We start from the raw sequence: 26,056 nt of genomic DNA, 5'->3' as shown, positions 1-26,056 counted from the left end.
AGGTAGACCTGTATCAGCTCTTCTAGATGGGGCAATAAACAAGTAGGGAGCAGTGAAATGGCTTCATAAAGCTGGAGTTTGTCTAAGTTTATAGGGACTTCTGATGATATTTTACTGATTGCAAATGTAGATAAGCTTTAACACTCATCTGCCCACCACTGCTGCTGCATGGAAGTACATAAGCCAACAGACTGAAAGCACGAAATGCCCTCGCTGCCCTGGTTGCTAAAGGCTGCAATTTTGCTAGATAAAAAAATCTATGATTACTAATGATAATAAAGCCACAGATAAAACACTGTGATCATAATATCTTCTTTCTGACTTTTTAGCTTCTGGATGGCCGAAATACAAAGACTCTAAATATCCAGTGGCTGAGAGCTCAGATTGGTATCGTCTCCCAAGAGCCAATCCTGTTTGACTGCACCATTGCTGAAAATATTGCGTATGGGGACAACAGTCGGGAGGTGCCACATGAGGAAATTGTTAGTGCAGCAAAAGCAGCCAACATTCATTCTTTCATTGAATCACTACCAAAGGTAATTAGGCCTTCATTTTCAATTTGTAAATGGGGGAAAAGAATAGTGCCTGTTCATGTTTTCCTAAGGAAATACTTCGTAAAAGTATTTTGTTTTTCCCCAATTTGCTGAATTTGACATAAATGTGTTGGGTTTGCATTTCCTTTTCATCACCTAGATGACCTGAAGAACACAGAGATCTAGGAGGTGCCAGTGGTTGTAGGCATTACTCAATTCCAGCACTGCCGATGCCTGAATTGGAGGGATCTTCATCTCTGCAGGAGTAGTGTCTGTTAAATAATAGCCTAGTTGGTGTTGGTACTCTGGCAAGCTTTAGATGCACTGCATGGAAGAGCAGAAGGCATAAAAAGAAGTGTTGGAAAGGGAGATGAGTGTTTTCCTCCAGTTAAGTGAAAGCAACAGGAAAATTCTAAGGCAGTCCCAGAGCTCTGCTCCCAGAGCTCCCTCCTTCTTCCAACAGTCACCTCACTGGCCAGGTGTATGAAGTCACACAGGGCTGGCTTGTGGAAACAGGTAGAAAGGCACCATCTTGTAACCACTTTGTTCTCTTGCTTTACTATTTATACCTACTATTACCCTCTTGTTACACCTGCTCTAACAAGTTGAGTCTTGGGTATAGTGGGTCTTCTTGCCATAAATTAAGCAGCTCCTTGAGGGAAGAGCAGCTTCAGTTGTGAATAATGATGCCGGGGAAAGATCACAGACACTGCCCTGCTGGTGCCCCACTGAGCAGCTGCTGCAGTGAGCGCAGGCAGAGGGCCTCCCAGCTGCTCCTCGATCGGCTCAAGTTTGTGCCGGCCTGTCTCCTTCCTCGTGTGGAAAACACAAACACTTCTGAAGCAGTGAGTTCCCACAGGCTTAGGAGACATGGGTTTTCCCTGCGAGGTCTCATCTTCTGTTGGACACAAGATGTACATTTGTTTACATAGCAGACAGTCAAGAACTCCAGCAAAGAAGGGAGTGCAGAGTTGGAATCAAATTTCTTGAGTAACTTCGTATTTGCTTAAATAGGGATTTGGTTTTGAATTTGAGTATTTCAAGTTCACCCTCAATCACTCACGCTCTCAGGCTGCTTTTTTTTCTTACGGAGGAGTGGTGAAAGGCAAGCAGGTTGCCCAGGCTCCCCAGGCTGTTGGGTTTGCAGTGACTCAGTCCTCCTCTCACCCCAGTCCCTCACCGAAGCCAAACAGCGCTGCTCCTGCTCAGCACCACGGGGTGTGCTCTGCAGCCGAGTACACCCAGAGATGTGCTGCGTGTGGGCTGCTCACCCGCACCCGCCCCATGACTTGGGAAGGGACTGCCTAGAATTGTCCCTAGGTGGAAATGCAGCTGAATTGTCACGCTAACAGGATCAAGTCCAAAGCCACGCTGACGCTCAGTTTCTTTATTTAGAAATACAATACACGTGTGGGAGACAAGGGAGCCCAACTCTCTGGTGGTCAGAAGCAGCGCATTGCTATTGCCCGAGCTCTGGTACGGCAGCCCCGCATCCTGCTGCTGGATGAGGCCACCTCTGCGCTGGATACAGAAAGTGAAAAGGTAGCTTGGCTCTGCAAACAGGAACTGGGAGTTGCACGCTGGCTGCGTGTGCTGTGGCTGGGATGTCCCCCCCCATATGTTAAAGCCCCAACTGGTAAATAGAAGAGTTTTACGTTTGCATTTTTTCCTTACTTGCATACCAAGCCAAAATGTGCCTAATGGAATAACAGCAGCTTGTGGGAGGAGGCCAGCAGCCTCCTCTGGGCTGTGTCCCTGCCCTTGGAGGACTTCCAGGATGTCAGGCAATGAAGGGACTGCTCATAGCCCATTCTCAGGGAGGGACGGAGAAACTGCCCCACGCAGGCTGCCTGACCTCTCCCCTGCAGCTTTCACCAGTACCTCGGGTTCTCACTGCCTTTCAGGCATGGACCAGCAGCACAAAGGAGAAGTATGGGACTATGACAGAAGGCAGGGTGCAGGGAAAAATGAGACGGGAATTTGAAGAGGTGTACATAACCTTTACAAATATTACATTATCAACATAGAGCAAAATTTTCATATATAAACATACTGCCTGTCAACTGTTGCGCAGCCCACCTCTCCAAACAGGAAAATCAACAGTTATCAGATGTAAGTTTTTCACTGCAGGACAAATTTGAACTTGGAATCTCAAATGTCACTGCGTGCAAGGCCATAGAAACGTCACTTTACTCTTTGCTGCCCTACAGATAACCCAGCAGGTGCACCCACACTGCGCCACAGGGGCAAAGAGCAGCTGTTCTCATTAGAATTCTAATTTGCGTTTTCATTTGTTCATTGCACAGATTGTCCAGGACGCACTGGATAAAGCCAGAGAAGGCCGCACCTGTATCGTGATAGCTCACCGCTTGTCCACCATCCAGAACGCTGACAAGATTGCCGTGATCCAGAACGGCAAGGTCATAGAGCAAGGGACTCATCAGCAGCTCCTGGCTGAAAAAGGCTTCTACTACTCACTGGTCAATGTTCAAAGTGGGCCTCACATTGTATGACAATGGGCAGCATCTGTTGCTGAAGTGCAGCTGTACAGCTGGTTCAGTATTTTGTATGAAACTCTTTAGGATATTTCAGTACGTACTTACAGTTTTGTTCAAATTCTGTAAATAGCTTTCTTAAATCCCACAACTAATAAAGAAAGCGTAACTCAGTTATTTAAGAACCTAACATTTCTTTGATTGTTCTTCTATCGGTGCAAAAGTTTACAGCTGCTCCAATTAATGATTACACCATGATTATGGAAAGCCCAGTTGCCTTGCCAGACTGCAAAGCTCAGCTCTTGGGGTGCAGACAGCCCCTTCTGTCTCATGGGGCTCTGAGCAGAGCACTGCTACAACTCAGCTCTGCTGTTTATAAAAACAGGGAGAAGGGTTGAGGGCAGAGGTATGCACAGAGCACAGATGCTCTCTAGACTAAAGGGAAACATACAGCGTCCAGGTCCATGGCAGGCAGCTCTTAAATGGGGTGCTAGTGAACTGTTTTTCATCCCTTTTTTATTTCTGTTCAGGATTCAGGGGTTGTCTTTTTAGTATCATTGCAACTACACCTTACAGCTTTCCACTATCCTCTCCAGGGAGTGAGAACTGCAGCAGTGAGACAAATGCCAGGAGGGGGCAAAAAGACCTTGCGAAAAGCATGTTCCGCCAAGGAAAGGAATAGCTCGTGGTTGCACAGAAACACACCACCACTCCCGGGCATAAGGCAGCAACATATTCCTTGCACAAACTTCCACCCTTCGTTAGATTTCAGGCTGTATAAAATGTCCTTGTCACTGTTCCAACCAGAGCTTCAGGTGGGCAAGGAGACAGGGTAGGTGCTAGCAGAGCATGCAGCCGTTGCTGTAAAAGACATAATAGTTTGTCATCTCTCCCAAAAATTGAGAAGAGATAAAGCAATGGGTACTTCAGAATCTCAGTTTCAAGTTCAGCATCCGTTTTCCAAGATCACCTCTTTTACAAAGTCTAATTGCTACAGGTTAATCAGTCCAATCATAAATCAAACACTGAGTTTTTGAGTAATTTTATTTTTAAGAGAAGAAAATTAAAAGCTGCTCAAACAGAGGAATCAAAGTCTTAAAATCCTGAGAATCTCAAACTGTATTCAGTGCTTTCTGTTACTGTGTATTACTAGTGTAAAGCAGCAGAGAAATTCACAGCTCACTAGATGATGTAAACTCCGAAGCATTTTGAATTAATATGCTACTTTCTGTATTTATTATTGAGATTTAAAATACTTCATTTTGTAGTGCTTGTATATTCTAAATGCAGTAGGAACATCCCTGTACAGAGACATGACATTTATTTTATGTAATCCTGGTAGCAAAAATGAAAGAATTTAGAAAATAGCATATAGAAGGGGTGCCCCCATCAGGCTATTTCATAAACCACTACGAACAGGCAGCACAGTCACCAAGACAATAGTGTGGTTACTCCAAAGTACACAGTTAACTGTTTTTGCCAGTGGAGCACTTATCATTAGACTACAATCTATTCTAGATGTTACTACTAAGATCATAAATATAAATCTCCCAAAAGTTCTCCATTTCCAACACCGTGTTTCTCAAAAGTGTATTTGCATTGTTGAGGCATATTGTATTGCATAGTTCTACATACAACAGATACTACTGCTTGCATTGCTGTTGCAAATGGCTACATTACTTAGTGTAGATCCCACCAAAATAGGAAGACTTTGTGCACATTATTAGAAGTCTTAGCTTGAATACAACAGTTCATTATGTAGCATTTCACTTACAAGTACGACAACACAACTTGGGAACTTGTAAAGGCTCTTTCATATCATCACCAATTTTATAACTGAGCTGTAACTGTTAACTGCAGCATGTCCTGAAAACACTGGAATAAAGTTCTGCACAGCACTTCTGCGCTGGTCTCTGGGCACGACTTCCAGGAAGAACACAAAACTACAATCCTGCCAATACAGAAAACAATGAAGTTATCGCTCTTAATTGTCATGATCTAGGACGAGTTACACTAATTGTTCTGAAATATCAAATTATCAACAAATTCCGAATCCAAAATTGGCAAATAAAAGACACTGTCTCGACATTCAGAAGATCTAGGGATTCAGATCCCCAGGGCCTTCAGCAATGACAATGTTTACAGATTTCTACACATACAGTGACATCACTTCTCTTAGATGTGAAAATACTTCAGTTATATTTCCCCTCTACAACTAGTTTACGGTTACTTTTTTTTTTTCCTATTTACTCATTAAATCTCAGCCTTTATTTATTTTAACAGAGCAGTAGGTGAAATTGGTTTGTACGCTCAAACTGAACCCAGACCGCAATAAAATCTGAGTTAGCTTTAGACACAAGCCATCCAAAATAAACTAAATCATAAAAAAACAGGTTATCTCAGTTGTAGTAGGCGGCAACCGAAACACTACATTTGAGGTGATTTACTTGATTTGCTGAACAAGCAGTAATTTTTGTCCATAAGGTGAACAAGCCAAATTTCACTTTTTTTTTTTCCTTCAAAATACCCTTTTATGAGAAGTGAAGCCAAATGTGTTAGCTTTTGCTCCTTACTCCATGCTCTCCTGTACTCCAGCTGGTCTATTCCAGGCAGTAATTACTTTCTACAAACATCTTTGCAGTTAATGATCTCTAAGGAGATCATATTTTAAAGGTACCTCCTGTTGTTCCTCTTCTCCACTTCCCCCCTCTCTGCTTTCTGCTCCTTGTCAGTATCTTCTCACCTCACCTCCACCATTTGTCCTTCCTCCCACTTGTGCTTTCCAGAATGTTAATGCCTCTGTTCTCCTTTATCTCACTTCTTACCCTTTTCTGACACGTTCAGCCACGTTCGTCTTTTCCTTCCCTCATTCTAGTTGTCTGCTGCTTTTCCCATCACAATACAGTCAGAACCATGTCCAAAATGAAACAACAGCCTTACCTGTCATCTCTGATTGCATAAAAAAAGCCGTAGCCGTGATGTACCATAGGGAGTGCACATCCACTGAATCTGGTGTAGCCAGTCAGACTAGTTGAAAGAACAAAGTTCCCACCTCCTCCACTGCAAAACATCAGAAAACAAAAGTGAATTTTGTCATGGAGATTGAGAAGTCATCACACTTAAGGCCACTGTAACAAAGTGAGTCCTCGATACCAAGGGATACAACTTCCCCCAGGATGAGGCCACCAGTTACCTGGCTGTGAAGGCAGGGTCCACAAAGAGTTCTGGCACTGGGAGCCCCTGCTCCTGTGCTATGAGAAGGAGACCCAGGAGATGACGGTCAAATCCTGTCAAAAGAAATGCAAGTTCTGCATCATTTCTTGGTTTTCTGCTTTTCCAGTTCTTGAAGCTTGAAAAGCAGCTAAAGGACAGATAAAGTGACAGAGTCCATTTAAAAAAAAACAAAACAAAAAACCAAAATAACCCCAAGATTCATACTGCATCATATGAAAACATTTCCCAAAAGTTTGGACTAAGATGCCTTCATCACTTTCAGTTTGCAACACCTAGCACATATGCTGCAGAAAACTAAACCCAAGAAAACTACTCCTGCGAGGAGGAGGAGTTTCACACAATGAAAGTGGCTCACCGACAGAAAAAAGTAAATTAATATTTAAAGTGAACAGGTCTTTAGGGCAGAAGGAAGGTGCAATGACTAGCCTTTAGCCCCTCTCCAGAATTCTTTAAATATAAAATGTTGATGGGTAGTTTTTACTGCAGTTGAAAACAAGACGACAGAAAACACATTAGTGTACAGTTCCCTTTTCACCCACAAGGCAATAAATAATTTTTGATCCCCAAGTACCTCTTCCATTCTCACAATCTTTCCTCATTCTGTTGTGCTTTGCAAATGCCACATGCATCAGCTGCAGGCGTTCATAGTTCTGTACAAAGTAAGGGGAAACAGGTTAAAAAACAAGAGAAAAACATTCCAGATGAGTAACATATCAGCAGACACAGATCAGCAAGTTCTTCCCTTTCACAATTTCTAGCAACAGAAGAACACAGAGGAATTGAAAGGTACATTAGAACCTTCTGATTCATCCATTTTCTTAAACTTCTTCAACTCTTTTTCCCCACATCCAAATTCCTTTCTCATGACAACTTACTCATTTGTTCCCTGCATTTCTGTTTTGTTATTTGGGTCACTTTTATACTGAATAATATTCTAAACCTCATGCTCTTCCCCAGACAAGCTGAAACAATGTAAAACTACAAAAATCAAACCCCAAATTCTCTTGCAGTACCACTTATTTAGAAAACACATTAGCTTTTGGCAGGTCTGGCTGTCGTTTTGCATGCGAAAAAAAACCAGAGGCGTATCTTGCCTCTTTAATTAAAACACACACGGATGCCAACTGCATTCCCTACTTTTCTCCACTGACTGAAACTTTACTTCCATGGCAGTAGTTCTGCACATCATTGTATGATTTTTATGCATATATTAAATTGAAACTGACACATTAAGAAGAGAGAGAACAGAATACAGACGTATGTTTCGGTAAAAGAGGCCTAGGGAAACACCGCCAGACACCCGAGAACTTGGCTTGTACTTCGATCTTGCTAGCACTTCAACAGCTCCTTTGTCCTTGTGAGAGGTGGCAGCACTGAATGTGAACCAGAGCCAGCAGCCATTCAATTTGGACAAAAGCCTAGCTACTTAGCTCACTGCAGGAAGGAGAAAACATGATATAAATGGATTTTCATCCAAAGTACCTAAATTCAGGGGGGTTTGTGCACTTTAAATTAAGACTTCTGAGTATCTTAATTTCGACACCATTGAAGAGATTCAATACTTTTTAAAGAGCCCAACAGTTGATCACACACACACACACACACACACACACACACACACACAAAAAAAACCACAACAGCACTAGGAAGACAGAATCATCACAGAATCGTTAAGGTTGGGAAAGACCTAAGTCAACTGACTCAGTCAATTGTCAACCCACCACCACCATGGCCACTAAATAATGTCCTCCAGTGCCACATCTGCACATTTCTTGAACGCCACCTCTCCAGGCAGCCTGCTCTAACACACTGCCACCACTCTTCCTGAGAAGTTCTTCCTAATATCCAACCTGAACAACCTAGGAAAAACTATCAATCACACACACATTTCTGTTATATTCCTGTATGTTTCTCAGTGTAGAATAATAGAGCAATATAGAACTTCTGGATTTCCTTAAAGATATGTAGCTCTTTGTTTCAAAATCTCCTTGCTTCCTTTCCCAGACTCAAACACGTAGTGAGGACAACAGAGTGAGCTTTTGTACAGCTTCCACTTGGCAAGAGCAGCATGAAATCCTTCGCCAGGCAGGGACTGCAGGGCAGTTGCTGGGAAAAGGTCCCTGGCAGAGCTGTTCCCAGGCAAACTCTGGAACACATCAGGACGCCACCAAGACAACAAGCAGATTTTAACCTTGCTCTCAGACTCAACAATGAGATTAACATTTCCCCATTTCACTTAAAATGTAAAACAACAGAACTACTCCATCGCAGAATATAGTGGTTCCAAGCTAGTTACCTTCTGAGGTGTGAAAATCAGAGTGAATAACACTCAAGACAGACTTGAAACCAAAGTGTTAAATAGAAAAGAAAAAAAAAAATATCAAAACAAGCCTACGTACATGTGACAGCTCACCTCTGTCACAATGACCACAGCCTCCACTGACTCACAGACCTCAAGCAACCTCAGTATTTCAGATTCGTCTCACTGGAAACAAGCCAGCTCTCATTAATGGGACAGTAGTAAAACAAATGTTTAGCAATTCAAATGACAGGCTTCCTAAATACATTACGAATAAGGTAGGGTTTCTGTATTTACACTGGCAGAATGATCCAGCATGGATCTGCACCACTCCACTGCTTCCATGGTACACGGTCTGATGGTCTCTGTGCGGCCATGATAGAACCTCCTGGTCATTGCGGTTTCATAACAGCAACCCGGGCTAAGGAGAAAAATCAGGCAAGAGGATCTCATTAACTTAACAAAACTACTTGCCCTCTCAGAAAAAAAACAACAACAACAAAAAAAAAAACAAAAAAACCCACATATCCTATCCATCCAACTCAGTTACAACCATTGGTAAGCACCTAATTTATTTATTTATTTTAATTGTGTGTCTGAAAAGGAACCACAAAGGAGCCAGAGGAGCTCTGCAAGCTTTTATATGAGACAGATGACTGAGGAAGTGCCAGTGCTGTAATCCCACCAGCCTGAAAAGGCTGGCTCGTCGTGGCTATTTTCTGCTAACTGCAACTGTACCAGCTCTAATACAATTAAGCTAAATCTATGTAAGATTCTGTCTCACTACATATTTCCATCAGAAGAATCATCTACACCATGCAAACCCTCAAAGATTAAGTGATACTTGAAATAAGTAGTGTTTCCCAATGCTCTTATGTTTATGTGGACAAGGCTGAATCTGTTCCATACTGATTTCCAGCTAGCTTATCTCTGGAGCATCCCCAGTCATATCCCACTCTACCATTTAACACACAATTTAAATGCAACATACCAGTGTGTTTAAAACAAACTTAGAAGGCTTTTTTAGTCAAATCATTCACTCATTGTCCAGCATCTCATTGTCCAGCAAGTGAGATCTAGCTTCCTGAGATACTGGCACCTCCACTGACTAAGCATCATATGATCATGATGAAACTCCCCCTTCTGAAGCAAACAGTACCTGCCAGGTCAGTAATGACTCATACAAGGCACCATCTGGAATAGTTAGCAAAGAGAAATTTGGGAACCCCAGTACCAGGAAGAATGCTGTCTCTTTGCAATCATACAAATTAAAATATCACAAAAATGCTGAGCCAAGCTTCTGGAGAGTCACTTTCTCTATTATTTTGCCCTGACTTTCACATCTCATCACGCTGAATGGAAATGAGGCTTTTCACAGGTTTGGAAGATCAATCATTTTTAATCATTTGCTACAGGTAAAGATTGAGCAACTGCTTAGTATTAAAGAGTCCTGACCCACTGCAAGTTTGGCATCGAACCTATTCTTTACTTTGTGCAGCACAAATCCATGTTTTTACAGATCTGCCCTTCATTCCACAGTATGTGCACACAATCCCCAAAGGGCGCAAAGACAATTATTTGGAAGCCAAAAGCAAAAACCCCTTGAATTTCAGGGGCAAAAAAAGATGGCCCTATACAGTGTTCAAAGTAAACAAAACAAAACACAGAGGCATTGCAAGGTGTCATGGTTTTATAGGCCACAGCATTGTATCTCCAGATCCACACCTTTATTTATTAATCTATTTTTTCATCCCTAATCTGGATAATGAGCTTTTCTTACCGGCCATGACATTTGTAATAAGCCAGCTGAAGGGCAAGCTGCACAAATGTATCTGGATGAAGCTTCCTCTTCTTAATCAGTGCTTTGCCAAAGGATGTGAAGGCATAACACGCCAGTTGCAGGTCAGATACCTGGCAAAACACGGGGAAAAAAAAACCTACAGAAGTCAAGTAACTTCAAGTATCACAGCTTGGTTCACTCCAAATACAACACATGCAATGTAAGAAAACAGTGGTACAAATTTAACCATGGTTAAATAATGATTCACCAACTCATCAATAACATACTCGTTTTCTGGCATGAAGACAGTCAGTTGAGAATGCACAAATGCAATGAAAAATTCAGGGACAATTAGGAGAAGTAGTAAGAAATCCCACCTTTTCGTAATATATTTCTTTAGTACGTTCAATTTCATTTATAATTTTTTGGTCTACTGTGAATACAAGTTCCTCTGGCCATGGAATATCCCTCACTTTATCTGATCCCTGGGAGTAGAGAAGCAAAGAGAAAAGAGAAATTGTTATCCATTAAAAAAAACACAAACAATAAAAAAAACCCAATACATCTGGAAGTTTAAAGAACACATACCTTCCATTTTCCTTCATTTTCAATAATCTTTTTTTCGGCAGAAGATAACATGGTAATTAAAGCCATGGCATCAAAAGGAGCATGCTGTAATCATACAGGACAAGATAGTGCATTATTTGCATGACTGCAAGAGGATCAAATTTTTTTTTATTTATTTTAAATCTCTGGCCTACTTATTCCTCCTCAAACAGCATTACTGCACAGCATTACTTGTTTTTCTAGTTCTTCTGCAACACTTCTGCAACAACTAATGCCAGTCCTCACACTGTATTGACTGCTCTGCAGCTAGACAGGCACTACTGCACTGCTGTGGAGAAGCAGATTTTAGGCAAGATGTAGACTTCCCAGTCCACTAAGTACAAAAATAATTCAAGTTTAAAACCATTCCGTTCAATAGAAGAGGGTCATTTTAAGCCTTTTTATGTGATTTATTTCTTGACTTTGGAACTCCCTCATTAAATAGTTTCAGAAATAAGATTTCAGAACTCATGCTCTTGATTCAAGTACAATGTAATATCCAACACTGTAAAAACAGACTGGTTTTGGAAACCTGCCAGGCAAGGTGCCAGACTAGACTAAAAGGGAACACAAAATATTTAACACTGAAAGAGAGAGCTTATTAAGTAAATACTTGAAAAGTTTAAGTGGATTTTTTTTTTTTTCAAACTTACATCGCAGAATGCACTAGAGGTTCCATTGGAGAAGAATATGCTATTGTAGGACTTATCTCCCCAGCGCACAGTTGGATCACCTGCTAGTCCCAACCTCGTTATCTAGAGCAAGAATTACACACCGAGGGTTTTCAAAAGCTTCAAACACATTGCCAATCTCTGTCAGCTGAATCAAATCTACACTAAGCTGGTGAGGCTTGCCTGAGAGAAGACATCTTCATCCAGCTGAAGAAGAAACATGATTGTAAGCCTAAAAGTTTAAATCAAGAGTTCTAACAAGCTGTTGACTATATTTCTAAGGATCATGAAGCACTGAGAGCTAAAAGATTACAAAGGTGTATTTCAGCTGCTCTCGCTTCCAATCTCCTAACAATTCAAACTATTTAACTGTTTCCATGGATCAACATGAAACATGACCTGAACTTCTTCAATCTGCTTCATTTTCTCTGTTATGAAGGAGCAAGAAGTGCTAATTTTTTATCACAGAAAAATCATATGCAGAAAATATATAAAGAGCAGATAAGAATTATCAAAAATCCTCAGCTACCTCCGTGTAGTCCTCAGGAGTTGCATGGGGACTAGAATCATCCAGGCTGACCACAAACAAACTTTGCTGAATTTTTTCGAGGTGAGCTAGGTTCTTCGGATCCAGACCAATTAAATACTCACGTATCTAGAAAGCAAGATATGACAGAGCTAAGTGAAATGACATCTTCCCAGTGATCACAATACTTTTATGAGGAAAAAACTGTTGAAGTATTCCAACCTCTGCCCATTTTGTCCTCTCATTGCTTGTTAAGGCTGACAGTCCTGGTCCATCTGGTTCACTATGGCATCTTTTCTGGATGTACGTAAGTTGCCTTTAAGGAGATTTCAAAAACTAAAGTTAACAAGCAACATACAGAGGTTGGCTCACAATCATCCTTTTTCTCTCTCTCTTTTTTTTTTTTTTTGGTTCCACATTCACAAGCTAATGTGAACTGTAAGGAATGCAAGTCAGGTCCCTCAGATGCTAAGGGCAGCTGGAGGTCTGCTTTGTTTTCAGTTGCTAATGGTTAACTCCAGCTGCAGCTACCAGCTCAGTACAGACCTATATGTAAACAATCACAACCTCAAAGTGCAAATTATGTACTTAACTTAAAACTGGATTTAAGACTACAACACTGCTCTTCCTGAAGAGCAAGAGCCAGCAATACTGCAGCTTCACAGCCTTTATAAAACTAACTGGATACAATGGCAAAACTTCCACTGAACTAAAACCGAGAAGCTTACAGCAGACCAGTAGCTAGTGTGTATCTTGGATGGAGAGACTCAGCTACAGCAGAGTGCTTCTCTTCTTACCTTTTCCTTGCACTGTCCATTAGAAACACTAAGATCATCTAGCCCAACCATCAACCCACCACCAGAATGGTGATGATCTTGTACTTCCATAGTACATCCTTAGAACATAACACAAAAGGGCTAAATGAAGTTGTTTTGGTAGGAACCATTATGTACATGTATTAACAGAGAGTTAACTTTTAGTTCGCAAATCTGTTTTTTTCCCCTCATACTGCCCCAGGTAAAGAAACTAGACGAGTTACAGATGTTTAAGATTGAAGGCACTAATGTGGCTTGTCCTTTGTTCTGGCACTCTTTCCCATTAAATGTCGCTACTGAAATTTATTATTTAAAGAGTAAGATTCTCTGTTCCTCCACAGCAGTTCAGGACTATGAAAAGAGAAACAGACAAAGTCATCCTTCCTTAATGAAAGAGACAAGAAATGCAAGCAAAATATATCTGCTCTGCTCTGTAATAGGCAAAGCCAACATATACTAAATATACACTTAGTATACAACGTATACACAGCTGAACTCAACAACAGGAAATCCAGGCCCTCCACTCTGTTAGGACTGCAATGTAGTCAAAAGGATAGTGGTGCTTTGATGACAATAAAGTAGCATTAAGACCCGTGAGGATTGGTCCTTAAAGGAATGACATTGCTTACAATCCTGACCATTCCTTGTCAAGAAGCTTCACACATACATGATGTTTCCTACTGAAACACCTTCATTTAGCCCTTTTGCATGATGTTCCATGGGTGTACTACAGAAGTGTATCACCATGATTCATGGCAAGAAGATGCCACCTGCTAGCCCAAAATCCACCAGAACCTTACTCTTCAGCTGCAGGCACTCTCAACCCTACTTCATCAGGGTAAGAGGGAAAGAAAAAGAGACTGTCTTTAGTACATGCTCAAACAGAACAGTGTTTGAAAGAAGGTAGTTTGAAAACCTGGAAATCTCTGGAGGAGTCAGCATGTTGCCTTCATGTATAGCATCAAATGCAAACACTCGGCCTCGACACAGGACTACTAAGTGAGATGGACATTCACCTTCAGTCACTGAAACAAAGCAAAACACAAAACATGAAAATCCAAGGCTGGGGAGAAAGTGAGCAACGGATAAAGGAAAACTATTCAGCAAGTCCTACAGATCAATTTTTTTCAAAATTAGGGAGACTTCATAGAGCTAAAAAGAGGAATGCATTAGAAAGTTCAAGACTAACTGCATAGTCTTACTACAATTCTGAAGTTCTAAGTGGACTCAGAAAAATCTACACAAGCACATAACTTTCACCATTATTAACTAGTTCAAGTCGTTGTCATTACTTAGCAGTAAATCTAATTCACTCACGAATTTTGTAAGCAGGAACACCCTCTGCTGAAACAAGTTTTAGTTACCAAAAGCTGATACAAGCATTTTTCTCCTGCATGAAGTTTTGTTTTGTTTGAAAATAGGCAGTGTGAAAAGGAGGCAGGAAACAATGCAGTGTGCAAGCTGCTAGAACACTCAGCACTTGCGATGAGTCCTGAGCTGAGTTCTTCTCAGGGATCAGTTTCAGATACACAGCTCAAGAACTGAGATGCATTACTTGATGAAACACCATCACAAGCAGATCTGCAAAAATGAGGCACTGACACACAAATTTGGCCACTCTATAGAAATGTAAGTGGTACTGGCCTACATTAGCTCATATACACTTGCAAAGCATTGTATTATCATATCCACCTATCTGGAGTTAATGCTGAAAAACAAATGTTGGAAAAAGTTCTGACAGAAATAGAAGATAAAATCCCAATAGATACGTCTACATTTTTCTCAAACTGAGCCACTGTACTCTGCCAAGGGACAAAGAAGAAACATACGCTACTTTATCCACCAATATTTAACTCAGCATGTGCCCCCTTGCTCCCCCAGGCCTTAATCTCAACCATAAGGCTCTTATACATCTATCTTCATGGTTCTACTTCATAAAGTACATAACATAACTCAGTATGTATCTGATCAAGGACATTATAGAACATGGAATTTACCATTTCATATAAACCTCATTTTCATAGATCACAAATGTGAAATCTAATGTAACAAAAATCAGAAAAGATTACATCAGTTTGGAGGTATTTTTGATAGCATCCTCCTAAATTTAGTTGTCTAAAGCAAGAGGTAGAATTAAGTTGGGAAGTTAAGACAGCTAGAATCGTGTGTCTGACCTCCCATTGCAAATGGGGAACATCTACTCAACACACTGAAATCTATGAGCTCTCATCCGTTCTCATTAAGGTGTCTGCTGCAGAGTAAACCAAACAGCTCTCTAGGCTCCACTGATCAAAGTCACTCGGGTTCATTTTAGTGTGGTCTTTAACTGCAACCTGACATTATCCATCAAACCTGTGTCAGTTCCCTCTGTAGCCAAGGGAGAGAAACAGCTCTCTCTCCAGATAACAATTTCTTCTGCCTCTCGTATGTATCTGTATATCTGGAAAACCCAAATCCTTACCTAAAGGTATTTGTATTACTCCAGGAATCACACAGAACAAAGGTAACTAACTGGACTAAGCATTTCCCCCGGAGGCAGACAATCTACATGGAAACTGATTTCACCTGCTGTGTATGACGTGAAAAAATAACATAAGCAAGATGGTTTAATAAAAATCTTTTAGTATTTTAAGGGAAAGAAGGGATGTGAATGACTTGTGTATGCACAAGATCCTACTTTTGGTCATTAAGTGTGATCATAACACAATTTCTGTAGCATGGAATGTTTCTTCTACTTACGGTATTACTTGAATTGACTCTTCAGTTGTAACCCTAAGAAAAGCCCACAAAACCTGCCTTCAGCTTTGCATTTTCTCTACACTTCCTGTGGCACAGAGACTTCCTTACACATTTTCTGTGGAGCAAGGCCTGCGGAGCCTCTATCCTCTCAAATTCCTGAGTCTTGTCAGAATTCATCTCTCCCATGATTAACTAGAGCAGCACACCTGAGCACCTCTAGAGGCATCAGAGTAAGCGTTGGAAGGGCGTTACAATTTCAGTTAGTTGGTTGCCAATACTACGTCGATGGAGGACAAATAAGAACATTACACTTACACTCCATCTCTTGACCACGCATCCTAGAAAATTATTAGAAATTTAAGAGCATGGTTTCAAGAATTATCATGGAGTACTGAAAATAAGAACTGACCAAGCCAAGAAACGCTCCATGATAGAAAAATACATAGGAACTACCCAACAGCATGTACAGGAACACGCTCCAGAAAACCAATCTACGGAAAAAGATAATTACATATGATGCTGAAGTTCTGTCCAAATAACGCATCTAATCCACTCACATTTGTAACATATTGAAGTTTTCTTCTTCCAGTTCTTAACGCAATCACACATCTAATAGGCATCAGGCTGGTAAATACAAATTGAAGCAGTCTTCTTTTAACCTTATTTAGAAAGGACTAACTATTGTACCAAAAAAAGTAATCAGTGGATTAGATTGCTTCCTTATAGAAGCACTCAATAACCAGGATCTGATGCAGTTTTGGAAGAACCATTTGATGGTTAAAATGACCACACCGTTAGCCCCACGATACCAAATCATTTGTTTGTATTAACCTACAATCTGCATTTACTGACCAGTCTTAAAACAGTTGCAGAGTGTGTCTCTGGTAATTCCAGGAACCTTGCAAGTATTAAAGAGCATTCGAAATTGGCTCATGTCCAGAATAGCATTCCCAGATCTCTCTATAGGCACTTTCTCTCTGTAGTAAAGAAATATACCAAAATTAAGCACAAGTAAATCAAGGCAAGACAAGCCTGTATTTTACTGCAAAGAACTTATGCCAATAAACATATTTCCCTCTACTGAAGTACACATAGATCATGAATATTTATAAACAATTATTTCTTCTTAGAAGTCTTACGCTCGTAATAGCTCCCAGTACTTCAGGGTGTGCCATATATTTACACTTGCTCTCTCTATCTGAGTGCCTTCTTTGGGTGGCCAGCAGTGTTCAATATAGGGTCCAGGGCCTCCCATGTTACAGTTTATTTGCGTTGATGTGCGAAGATCAAGATAAGCCACATTCAGCCACCAGTCCTCCAGCTGGAAATGAAAAATGTTTAGCATCAGAATAATTTTCAGACATTAATTCTCTAATAATAATTGCTTGATCTGTGTGATTTTTGTTTATTTTTTAATATTTTGAGTAGCAGCTCCTACATAATAGGAGGCAGGACAGTAGTTCAAAAACTAATTGCTGATGTTAATGTCACATCTAGCTCTTATTTTCAAGCTCTTTAAATAAAACTCAATACTGCTTAAGTAGATTAAAGTAACGGAAGGTAAGCAACTTAACATTTTAGTAAGGGAACTTTTATCCACCCCATTTTGAAATAAATCATACATACATAACCGTGTTCATATCCATAGGACAAATGGCAGACATAGCAAAGATTCTAAGATAAACAATCATAGCTAAGTGCCTCTCAAAATGATATGCTAACCACCAACTAATCATTTGTTCTCCAAAGAGATTCTGATATCTTCCATCCTAGCAAAGCAGAATCAGTAACACATACACAAAACTAAGGAATAAGCTGAATTATGATTTCTTACAAATCTAAATACGTACCCAATTCCTTCTGCTTTTAGCTCTTTCCAGTAGTTTCTGATGCAGCTCTCTGCCGATCCCATTTTCAAAATTTTTCACAATATCCTCGGTTCTTCGATATTCTTCTTGATTTAGAAATGGCTTCACTGTGAAAAAGAAATGTGTTTAAAAACAACTTCACGCTGAGATTTATTCCAGGATTCAGATATCCACAGGCAGGGAGCAGATGAAAATACTCCAAGTTTACTTGTCTAAAATGGACTTTTTTTTTTTTTGNGGGAAGGGGTGGACACAACACCTTTCAAAAGCTATAAATAAATCACAGTGTGTTCTAATAAAGACATGTACATACTTTTAAATAAATTCAGGTATCGGTAGGTGAAACAACTGCTGAAAATCTGAAACATTTAGCAGATAACTAGATCCAATATATTTTAAACTCTAACTGGAAATATTATGCAGTTCTGCACCTCCATCAGCTGCATTCAACAAGTAACTAAATTTACAAGAACTCTGCTCATAAATTAATACACTGAGCCATACATGTCTGCCACCTTACTGCACCAACTATAAGCTACTTGCTCTTATATTCAAGCCCATTCACAGACTACAAACACTTTACTCATCAATTCTCCTATGTTACCCCCTACTTCAATGATAATGGCAGTTAGTGCTACCCAACTTTTACATTTTAAAATACTTCTGGATTTTTCTCAGATCATACACAATACAGGCTAAAATTCCCTGTAAACATTTGCAGAATTTGTCATGATAAAAAGGTTTCTAGGAGGCTTTTTCATGAAAATAATGACATCTGTGGTCAGCAGCAAGCACTTCTGATGTCAGTTTCTATATGTGTGAATCTCACTATTTTCTTATAAGTAATCTTGTGTATAACATATTTTCTATTATTTTTATATTTAAATTGACACGTCACTGGCCAACAGAATGGGAGTGTGGCAGTTCTGCTCACTCAGTGCCTACATAATGAGGTCTGATTCATATTTAAGGCTGCTGGACACTGCTGTCAGTTACTTAAAAAATGAGGAAAGATGCAGTTACTGAAAACTAAACAAGTATCTGTACCATCTCTAATCTAGCTTTGGGGAGAAACAATGGAGTTTCAGCAGGGCACGGTCTTGCTGCTACATCCCACTTGCCTGCAACCACTTTTTTCTTCTGCACAGAATTGTGAAGCTGAAGTTGGAGGGGAACTCAGGGGACCATCTAGTCCGACACCCCAGCTCAGCAGGGGTCAGCTACAGCAGGTTGCTCAGGACTTCATTGGGTTTTTAAAACCTTCATGGATGGAGACCCTACAGCCTCCCAAGCAGCAATCTACTCCAGTGCTTGACCATCCTCACAGTAAAGTGAGTTTTCTTACATTTAAATGGAATGCCTTGAATTTCAGTTTGTGCCCATTGCGTCTTGCTCTCTCACTGAGCACCACTGCTAAGAGTCTGGCTCTGTCTTCTTTACCCACCACCAGCAGGTATTTATACACTTCGCAGAGTCCTTCCAGGCACCTTCTCCAGGCTGAACAATACCATCTCAGATAAAACCAAACCCTTAATCACCTTCACAGCCCTTCACTGAGCTTACTCCTTCATATTCATATCTCACTTGTCCTACTGAGCCCAGAAATGGACACAGCACTCTGTTCCAGCACAGAATGGCTCGGGTTGGAAGGAATCTCTAAGGATGATCTAGCCCAAATCTCATGACAGGAATGAGGACACCTTATATTAGATCAGGTGGCCCAAAGTCACATACCACCTGGCTTTTAACACTTCTAAGGACACGGGACTCGCCTATATCTGGAATGCGCCCTGCCGATCACAAACCTTTGAGCCCAGGAGCTGAGAGAGTTTTCAGTCCACCTGACTGTTCACTATTTATATATCTTCTGCAGAGTTAAAGATATATATATATTTATAAATATTTTATATTTATATAAAATATATAATATATAATATTATAAATATAATATATAATATAAATATATAAAATTATATATAAGTATATAATTTTATATATTTATATATATAAATAATAATATATATATATAAAAGTAAGAGTTAGAGAGAGAGATCACCAACAATTCAAGCTGGGCACCTCTGAGGACAGGCCTCAAATACAGAAATACCAAGGCAGTTATGTCTTTACACTGTATATCCCCAACCTGCCACCTGGCAGTCCAGACCATAGTAGGGCTGGAGGTCTTTCTGCTCTGGGCTGACTCCCATCATTGCCTCTAGGCATGCTGTTTTCTCCCATCCTCAGAGCTGCTGAATCTGCACAGTAGAGTCTTTCTTATATCTCAGTTCGAGCCTGCTTTTAAGCGGGCAGAAGTTCAACAGTTTGCATGCACCCTTAGGCTTTGGAAATTTAGCTTCTTATGCTAAGAAAGCTCTATGCAAGATTCCTATATACAAGTAGCATAGCAAATTGCACAACAGTCATCTCATCATAAAAGGTTTTCAGGTTGGTAAGCATGATTTTTCCCTTCATTAATCCATTCTGACTACTCCCAATCACCTCCTCATCCTTGATATGTTTGGAAGTTGTTTTCAGGATTATTTGCTACAGGGTGACTGATCTGTAGCTCCCCATGTCCTCCTTCTTGAGCAGTGGTGGCACTTGCTTTTTTTCCAGTCCTCAGGAACACCCTCCAGTTAAAATGATCTTTCAAAGATGATCAAAAAAGGTATCTCAGTGACAAAGGCCAGCTCCCTCAGCAATCACAGGCATATCCCATCAAAGCCCTTGAAGTTATTTATGCCCAATTTCTTTAGGCATCCCCTCTGCTGATTCTCCTCCACCAAGGCTAGGTCTTCCTTACTTCTTATCAAAATAATTTCATTTTATGGTAATCATAAAAGTAATTTCAGTATTCTTCATTACCTATCTTAAGGAGAAAAGCAAAGATCCACTTTCAGGTACATCCTGGCCTCCTTATGCCAGTCCACAATAGTACAATGCAAGTCTTCCTGGTATTTTACCGATACCACGGAAAAAATAAAGTGTGGAAAGGACAGGTGCTATATGAGGGGTAACCAATATGGCTAGGGGACACAATGATCAGATCAGGCTGAGATCCAAGTCTGTTCAGCTTACAAAGAGAAAGCAAATGGAAATGCATAGCACAAGTAAAGCATGACTCCTCCCAGATGCACAGGAACAGGACAAGAGAAAAATGGACTCAAGCTGCAATACAGGGAATTTCTGACAAGAAAAACATGAGGATTTATTTTTTGATGGTGGAGATTGTTTGTTTTTGTTGGCTTTTTTTGGTCCTCCCTCCTTCCCCACTAATTGAGGGTGATCAAACACCAGAGCAGACTATACAGGGAGCTTGCAGAATCTCCAGCATTGCAGGTATTCAAAACACAGTTAAGCAACACCTGAGCAAACTGTTAACTGAACAGCCTTTGAGCAGGGATTTGATCTAGATTAACCCTTCCAACCTAAATGATTCTATGATCATGTGACCCCCTTCAATTTATAAACAACTCAATCAGATGTAGAAAGGAAAGGCAACAGAGGGAAGGAGCAAAATTCAGGCCCCCTCTCACTAGACTTCAGTGAAATACCTGTCTCATCACTTATCGCTCCAGAGGGACCCACATACCTTGTCCTCATTTCTGCCTAGAGATCAGCTCCATCCATGAACAATAAGTATCCCATGATAGATGGCTTCAGTTGGGTAGTTAAGGAACCTTTCCAGAAAGCTGAGGCTCAGGATTTTCATATTCTTGAATTGAGTCAAAGTTTCTGAGTCAAAACGTCACCTGAGCTGAAAGGCTAAATAATGTGGTTACATTCAACTTATTTCCTTTCTTCAAAACAAAGCTAATAATTCCAAATCCACAGCAGAGGCAGCTACTGTAAAGCTCTAAATAAGGCACCGTCTGAGATCCAGCTTTTCAAGTTGACTGGCTTTACACAGATAAGTGCTTTACCACCAGGCACACTGACTCACATTAAGTGCCCAGGGTCCTCCTCCAACCAACAGCGGACAAGTGTTCCCAAGGAATGATTCAGAGCACTGTAAAGGGTCATTTGGACGTTCCAAATCCTTCTGAAGAAACCTGCACTCCCTTTGTTGAACTCCATGAGGTTTCTCTCCACCCAACTCTTCAGCCTGTCCGAGTCTCACTGAATGGCAGAACAGTATTCTGGCGTGTCAGCCACTCCTTCCAGTTTTGTATCATCAACAAGCTTGCTGAGAGTGCACTCTGTCCTTTCACTAAGATCACAGATGAAGACATTGAACAAGACTGGAACCAGCACTGACCCCTGGGGAACACCACTAGCTAGAGGCCTCCCACTAGACTCTGCGCCACTGATCATAACCCTCTGAGCTCTATCAGTCAGCCAGCTCTCAATCCACCTCTGTGTTCACTCACCCATCCCACACTTCCTTAGCTTACCTATGAGGATGTTATGGGAGACTGCATTGAAAGAACACCGAACTAACTTTCCTTTGACTTGAAGAGGGCTAAAGAAGATCAACAACAATGATCAAAATTACAGAATGCCTTAAGTACAAGGACCAGTAAGCAGAAAATAACTTCAGCATGGAAAAAAAAAAATTCAGTTGAGGAAAAAGGTGATAAGCTATTTATGAAAACACTCATCAGAAGCAGAAAACGAGCAAACAAGTTCAGCCAGGTATCATCGTTCCAGAAGAGAGTTATTTATTAACTTGGAAAGCCAGACAGATCTACAAAATAAAACTCTGAAGGGTAATTCTGTTATTGCACATTCACGATTATTACAGCACAATTTAAGTTAATGCGAGTTACAACAAAACAAAAGCATTTTGTTGAGACATCAACTCCCACTCCTCTAAAAACACCATTTCAACATTCTGCATCAAGAAGTTATGTCACTAGGAACAACAAAGAAAACCTATTAATTGTTCCATTGATGGGATGGTTTCTACTATGCACAGGATAAAAGAAAACACTGTGAATTTAGGGATTTGTGTCTTGGGAAAAGAAGATTATGGTGTAACATGTTTCTGCTAAGGACAAAACTTCAGGTTTTACTGGTATCATTCCTGTGTGACAGGTGGGATGGTAAGACATAGCAGACATTCAAGAACTCAATGTCTCTGAGCTCTGAAAACGGTTAAAGGAGCATAGGAAAGAAATCTGAAGATAGGGGGTACCTTCATCCTCCCTGGTGTATCAAAAGTTTGCTCTGATGGTAACTCACAAGTCAGCTCGGCTTTATATACAAAGCTAGATACTGATGTATCTATCCACTGATGTTTTCAAAACTTCTCTTACACTATTTTCTTTAGACTTGTCAAAACAAAAACCTTCCCAAGTTAAATGATCAAAAATGCCCATTGATGCCTTTTCCTACCGCTCTATAATTAATAATATTAATGAGAAAAACATCATTTAATTACAAAAAAAGGAGTTTGAAATCACTTCTTTTTACACAAAGATCCTGCGCAAACATAGTCATGAACAAGCCAAGTAGGCATTACGCAAAACAAAACTTGTAGATGGCATAATATTTTTTATTAGGCGTAGCTGTGGAAAAAAAAAAAGCCCTCGGGAGGGGGAAAAAAAAAACAACAATAAAAAGTAACCACTCTATATACCTAATTCCCTTCTGTGCTGAAGAAAAAGGGCATAGCAGTAACGTGGGAGCTTTTACACAAGTTGCTCTGGGCACTTAATTTCCCATTTTGAACCTGATAAAGTTTCTCTGCCCCAAACGTGACTGGATTCCATGACCCTCCTGAAACTTCAGAGTCATGGCAGTTGATACAAGCTGCACATGAAAGTTACTTGGAAAATATCCTCTGATCAGCCTGGTTCCAAGCACACACACCACACCACTGTTCAGTCATTACCTGAGTCAAGGTATTTACTTAAAGATTCATCCAGAGGAGGTACTGGCAGTGGAGGCAGGGAATCTTGGTACTGAAATGTTCGCTCTTCGGAGGACTCGAGCACTTGCTTTTCCATGCTGCAGACCTGCAGCACAATATGAGGTCTATTAATGATGTTACAGATGAATGATAACGTCGTCTTATTACTCCTTTTTTAAATTCCATTTTTTATTTCCTTTCATTTACATGGTGAAAGACGCATACAGCAGAAATCTCTATGGAAAACAACCAAACTGAAGATTCTGCCGGCCAGCAGCCTCAGAAGCATACACACAACAGGGGAACGCTGACCAAAGGGCTACCGATCGCTTCTCTCTCGGTTAATTCTAATTAACAACCTCAAAAGTGCGCATTCTCCTTCTCGAGCTGCAAGCAGCTCGCCCCTGACCCACCCATCTACGCCTGGGGGGCCCGTGGGGGGACACCAAAACCCCCCGCACACCTCCACCCCGCCCGCCCGCGCTACCACTCAGGAGCCGTTACCCCGCCGAGCACCCCCTCCTCCGGGCCCAGGCGAGGCCCGAGGCCGCTGCCACCGCACTACGGCGATGTTTACATCGGCTCGGGGCCCGGCCCAGAGAGGCACAGAGCCAGCCTGACCGGGCCGCCCCGCGCCGCGCACTGCTACCCCTCGCGCACCGCTCACCTCCCCGAGCCGCCGCTGTCTCCTGGCCGATCGCTGCCCGCCCTTACCTCTGCCCCACTTTCAAGCGGGCCCGGAAGCCGGGCGCGGCGGGGCGGGGCGGGGCGGGATGGGATGGGATGGCCGCGCGCAGGCGGCTGGGACTGGGGCCCCAGTGGGACTGCAGTGGGAGCGGCCGCACGGAGCCCGTGGGATTTGGGAGGGCTGCTGGGCCTGGGGAAGGGAGGGCGTGAAGGAGAGGACAGAAGGAGAAACCAGCTTCTGCTTGGCGTGGGGTGTGTGCGCCCTGCCTGTGGGCTGCCGTCAGTGTGCCTTAGGGAGCCGCGCAAGGTCCTCTCCTGAGATCCCACACTCGGAGTTCCAGTGGGGCTGTGGGACCTGCGGAGAGCTCAGGCCAATCCTCAGGAGTTCCACTGCCGTGGGTGAGCAGTCAGCCAGGGAGAGTGTGCAGAGAGGCTTTTGGGGTAGCGGTTTGATGGGCAGCTGTGCCAGAGCGTGAGTGAATGTGAACAGGCAGCAAAGGTTAAGGTTGGGGGTTAGAGCAGTCCTCACTTCTGGGAGCAAGTGCTGCAGCACACTTATGCCTAGCAAGCAACACAAGGCTCCCAACCCTACTTGGCTATGGTTAATGAGGTTTCTGCCTTAGGTCACCTGGAGGACTGCCCTTTGGCGCACCAAAAGTGCTGCTGCCACCCACGTGCAGAGGTGAGTGATGTGCAGCAGGGAGCCATGGCTCAGCACGGGTGTACCATGCTCACCTTCTGTCCTTGGGGGACATCACTGCCTGGAAGAGCTGCTGAGACCCTGAGGCCTCAAGGAACGCCTCTCAGCAATCTATAAAAGGCTGTTGAACATGACATTGACACTGGGGACAGGAGGCTGAGGTGCATGTTAGGCTATCTGCATCATTCAAGAGGCACGTTAGGTTATCTTCATCATTCAAGAGACAGGAGATACAATCTTCTTCTTCGAAACAAAACTATTTAATGAGGTTTCATAGTATGCAACAGTTATTTTTAGGTAGACTTAAGGCTTAGTTCAGATTTCACTTCACAGTTGTGAATTGAGCTTGGAACATGGCAAAGTCAGCATGTGATAGAAAACATTGCACGTTTTCTGCAATCCTTGAGAATTATACTATCTTTTGATCATTCTTGCCACTGAAGCATTAGTAATTGTGAAATGAGAAAGACCACTGTTTCATAAACTGAATCCCAAATGTCAATTTTTTTGAAATGCTGCTTTAAAGTCTTTAGTTGTAGCAATGGGAATTGCTACATTGTTATTTGAGTTGGGACCTAGCCAAAAATTTTCCATCCACGCATTTTAGATAACACCAAGATATGCTAATAATTCTGTTCAGACGGTAGAGATGAAAACAAGGAGAGTTTTGTTTTCTGTGTTGTTCTTCAATATTGTACTTGCACAGGAGCACACCTAGCATGGATGCTGTGAAAGTAAAGTGGGAAAAAATGAATTGTTCTTCTGCTAAATTGCTGCTTAATCCTATTCTTCTGCTATGCCTCAGAAAAGGATTGTCGTCTCAAACTGTACTTATCTAGAGCAGGAATATTTAAGGACAGAGAATGTCATAATAGGAATTGCATCCTCTTTCTTTGCTTTTGTCATGGCTTTAGCATCACTGGGCACAGTCACTGTGGTTTCCAACAGCAATTGTAACCTGTTCACAAGGAGTTCTGCCATGGTATCCACCCAGCAGAAAGCCTTGTCCTCTGAATCATAGAATCATAGAATCATAGAATCATAGAATTAGCTAGGTTGGAAAAGACATACAAGATCACCTAGTCCAACCATGCACCTACCACCAATAACCCCACTAAACCATGTCTCTCAACGCTATATCTAAACGTTTCTTGAACACCTCCAGGGACAGTGACTCAACCACCTCCCTGGGCAGCCCATTCCAGCGCCTGACCACTCTTTCAGAAAAGTAGTATTTCCTAATGTCCAG

General features: G+C 41.6%; 2 protein-coding genes across 4 annotated transcripts in view; one reads left to right on the top strand and one right to left on the bottom strand.

Annotated features, from left to right (window-relative positions):
- LOC110392993 (phosphatidylcholine translocator ABCB4-like) overlaps positions 1-4,187 on the top strand; it is a 45,947-nt gene extending 41,760 nt beyond the window's left edge. The window contains exons 25-27 of the mRNA XM_021385382.1: positions 330-536; positions 1,929-2,075; positions 2,840-4,187. Coding sequence (XP_021241057.1) covers positions 330-536; positions 1,929-2,075; positions 2,840-3,046 — 561 coding nt within the window. The 3' untranslated portion in view covers positions 3,047-4,187. The remainder of the gene's footprint in view (positions 1-329; positions 537-1,928; positions 2,076-2,839) is intronic.
- Positions 4,055-24,223, bottom strand: CROT (carnitine O-octanoyltransferase). Of its 3 annotated transcripts, none has more exons than XM_021387511.1 (17): positions 24,088-24,223; positions 23,403-23,526; positions 17,549-17,673; positions 16,838-17,019; positions 16,551-16,675; positions 13,876-13,984; positions 12,367-12,460; positions 12,148-12,273; positions 11,601-11,702; positions 10,930-11,013; positions 10,719-10,826; positions 10,342-10,472; positions 8,859-8,982; positions 6,834-6,912; positions 6,222-6,315; positions 5,969-6,088; positions 4,055-4,979 (listed from the first exon to the last, which is right to left on the bottom strand). In XM_021387511.1, the coding sequence occupies exons 2-17, from the start codon at positions 23,515-23,517 to the stop codon at positions 4,859-4,861; spliced, it is 1,839 nt and encodes a 612-aa protein (XP_021243186.1). In that variant the 5' UTR covers positions 23,518-23,526; positions 24,088-24,223; the 3' UTR covers positions 4,055-4,858. The 3 variants fall into 3 exon arrangements, with proteins under 3 accessions (XP_021243186.1, XP_021243188.1, XP_021243189.1); XM_021387513.1 differs by having other exon boundaries at positions 24,135-24,208; XM_021387514.1 differs by lacking the exons at positions 23,403-23,526; positions 24,088-24,223 and adding an exon at positions 21,159-23,067.

Source organism: Numida meleagris, chromosome 2, assembly GCF_002078875.1.
Source record: "Numida meleagris isolate 19003 breed g44 Domestic line chromosome 2, NumMel1.0, whole genome shotgun sequence".
Taxonomy (NCBI): domain Eukaryota; kingdom Metazoa; phylum Chordata; class Aves; order Galliformes; family Numididae; genus Numida; species Numida meleagris.
This window is presented reverse-complemented; position numbering and strand designations above follow the sequence as displayed.

What these genes read in the sequence shown, in the direction of transcription:
- CROT (XM_021387511.1), bottom strand. Translation starts at nt 23,517, where the DNA reads ATGGAAAAGCAAGTGCTCGAGTCCTCCGAAGAGCGAACATTTCAGTAC. An exon ending in CTGCAACTGTTTTAAGACTG is followed by an intron (nt 13,985 to 16,550) that starts GTCAGTAAATGC and finishes GCTTTGTTTCAG; the next exon opens with TGACTGAAGGTGAATGTCCA. An exon ending in TATTACAAATGTCATGGCCG is followed by an intron (nt 8,983 to 10,341) that starts GTAAGAAAAGCT and finishes TTTTCTCCTTAG; the next exon opens with CCCGGGTTGCTGTTATGAAA.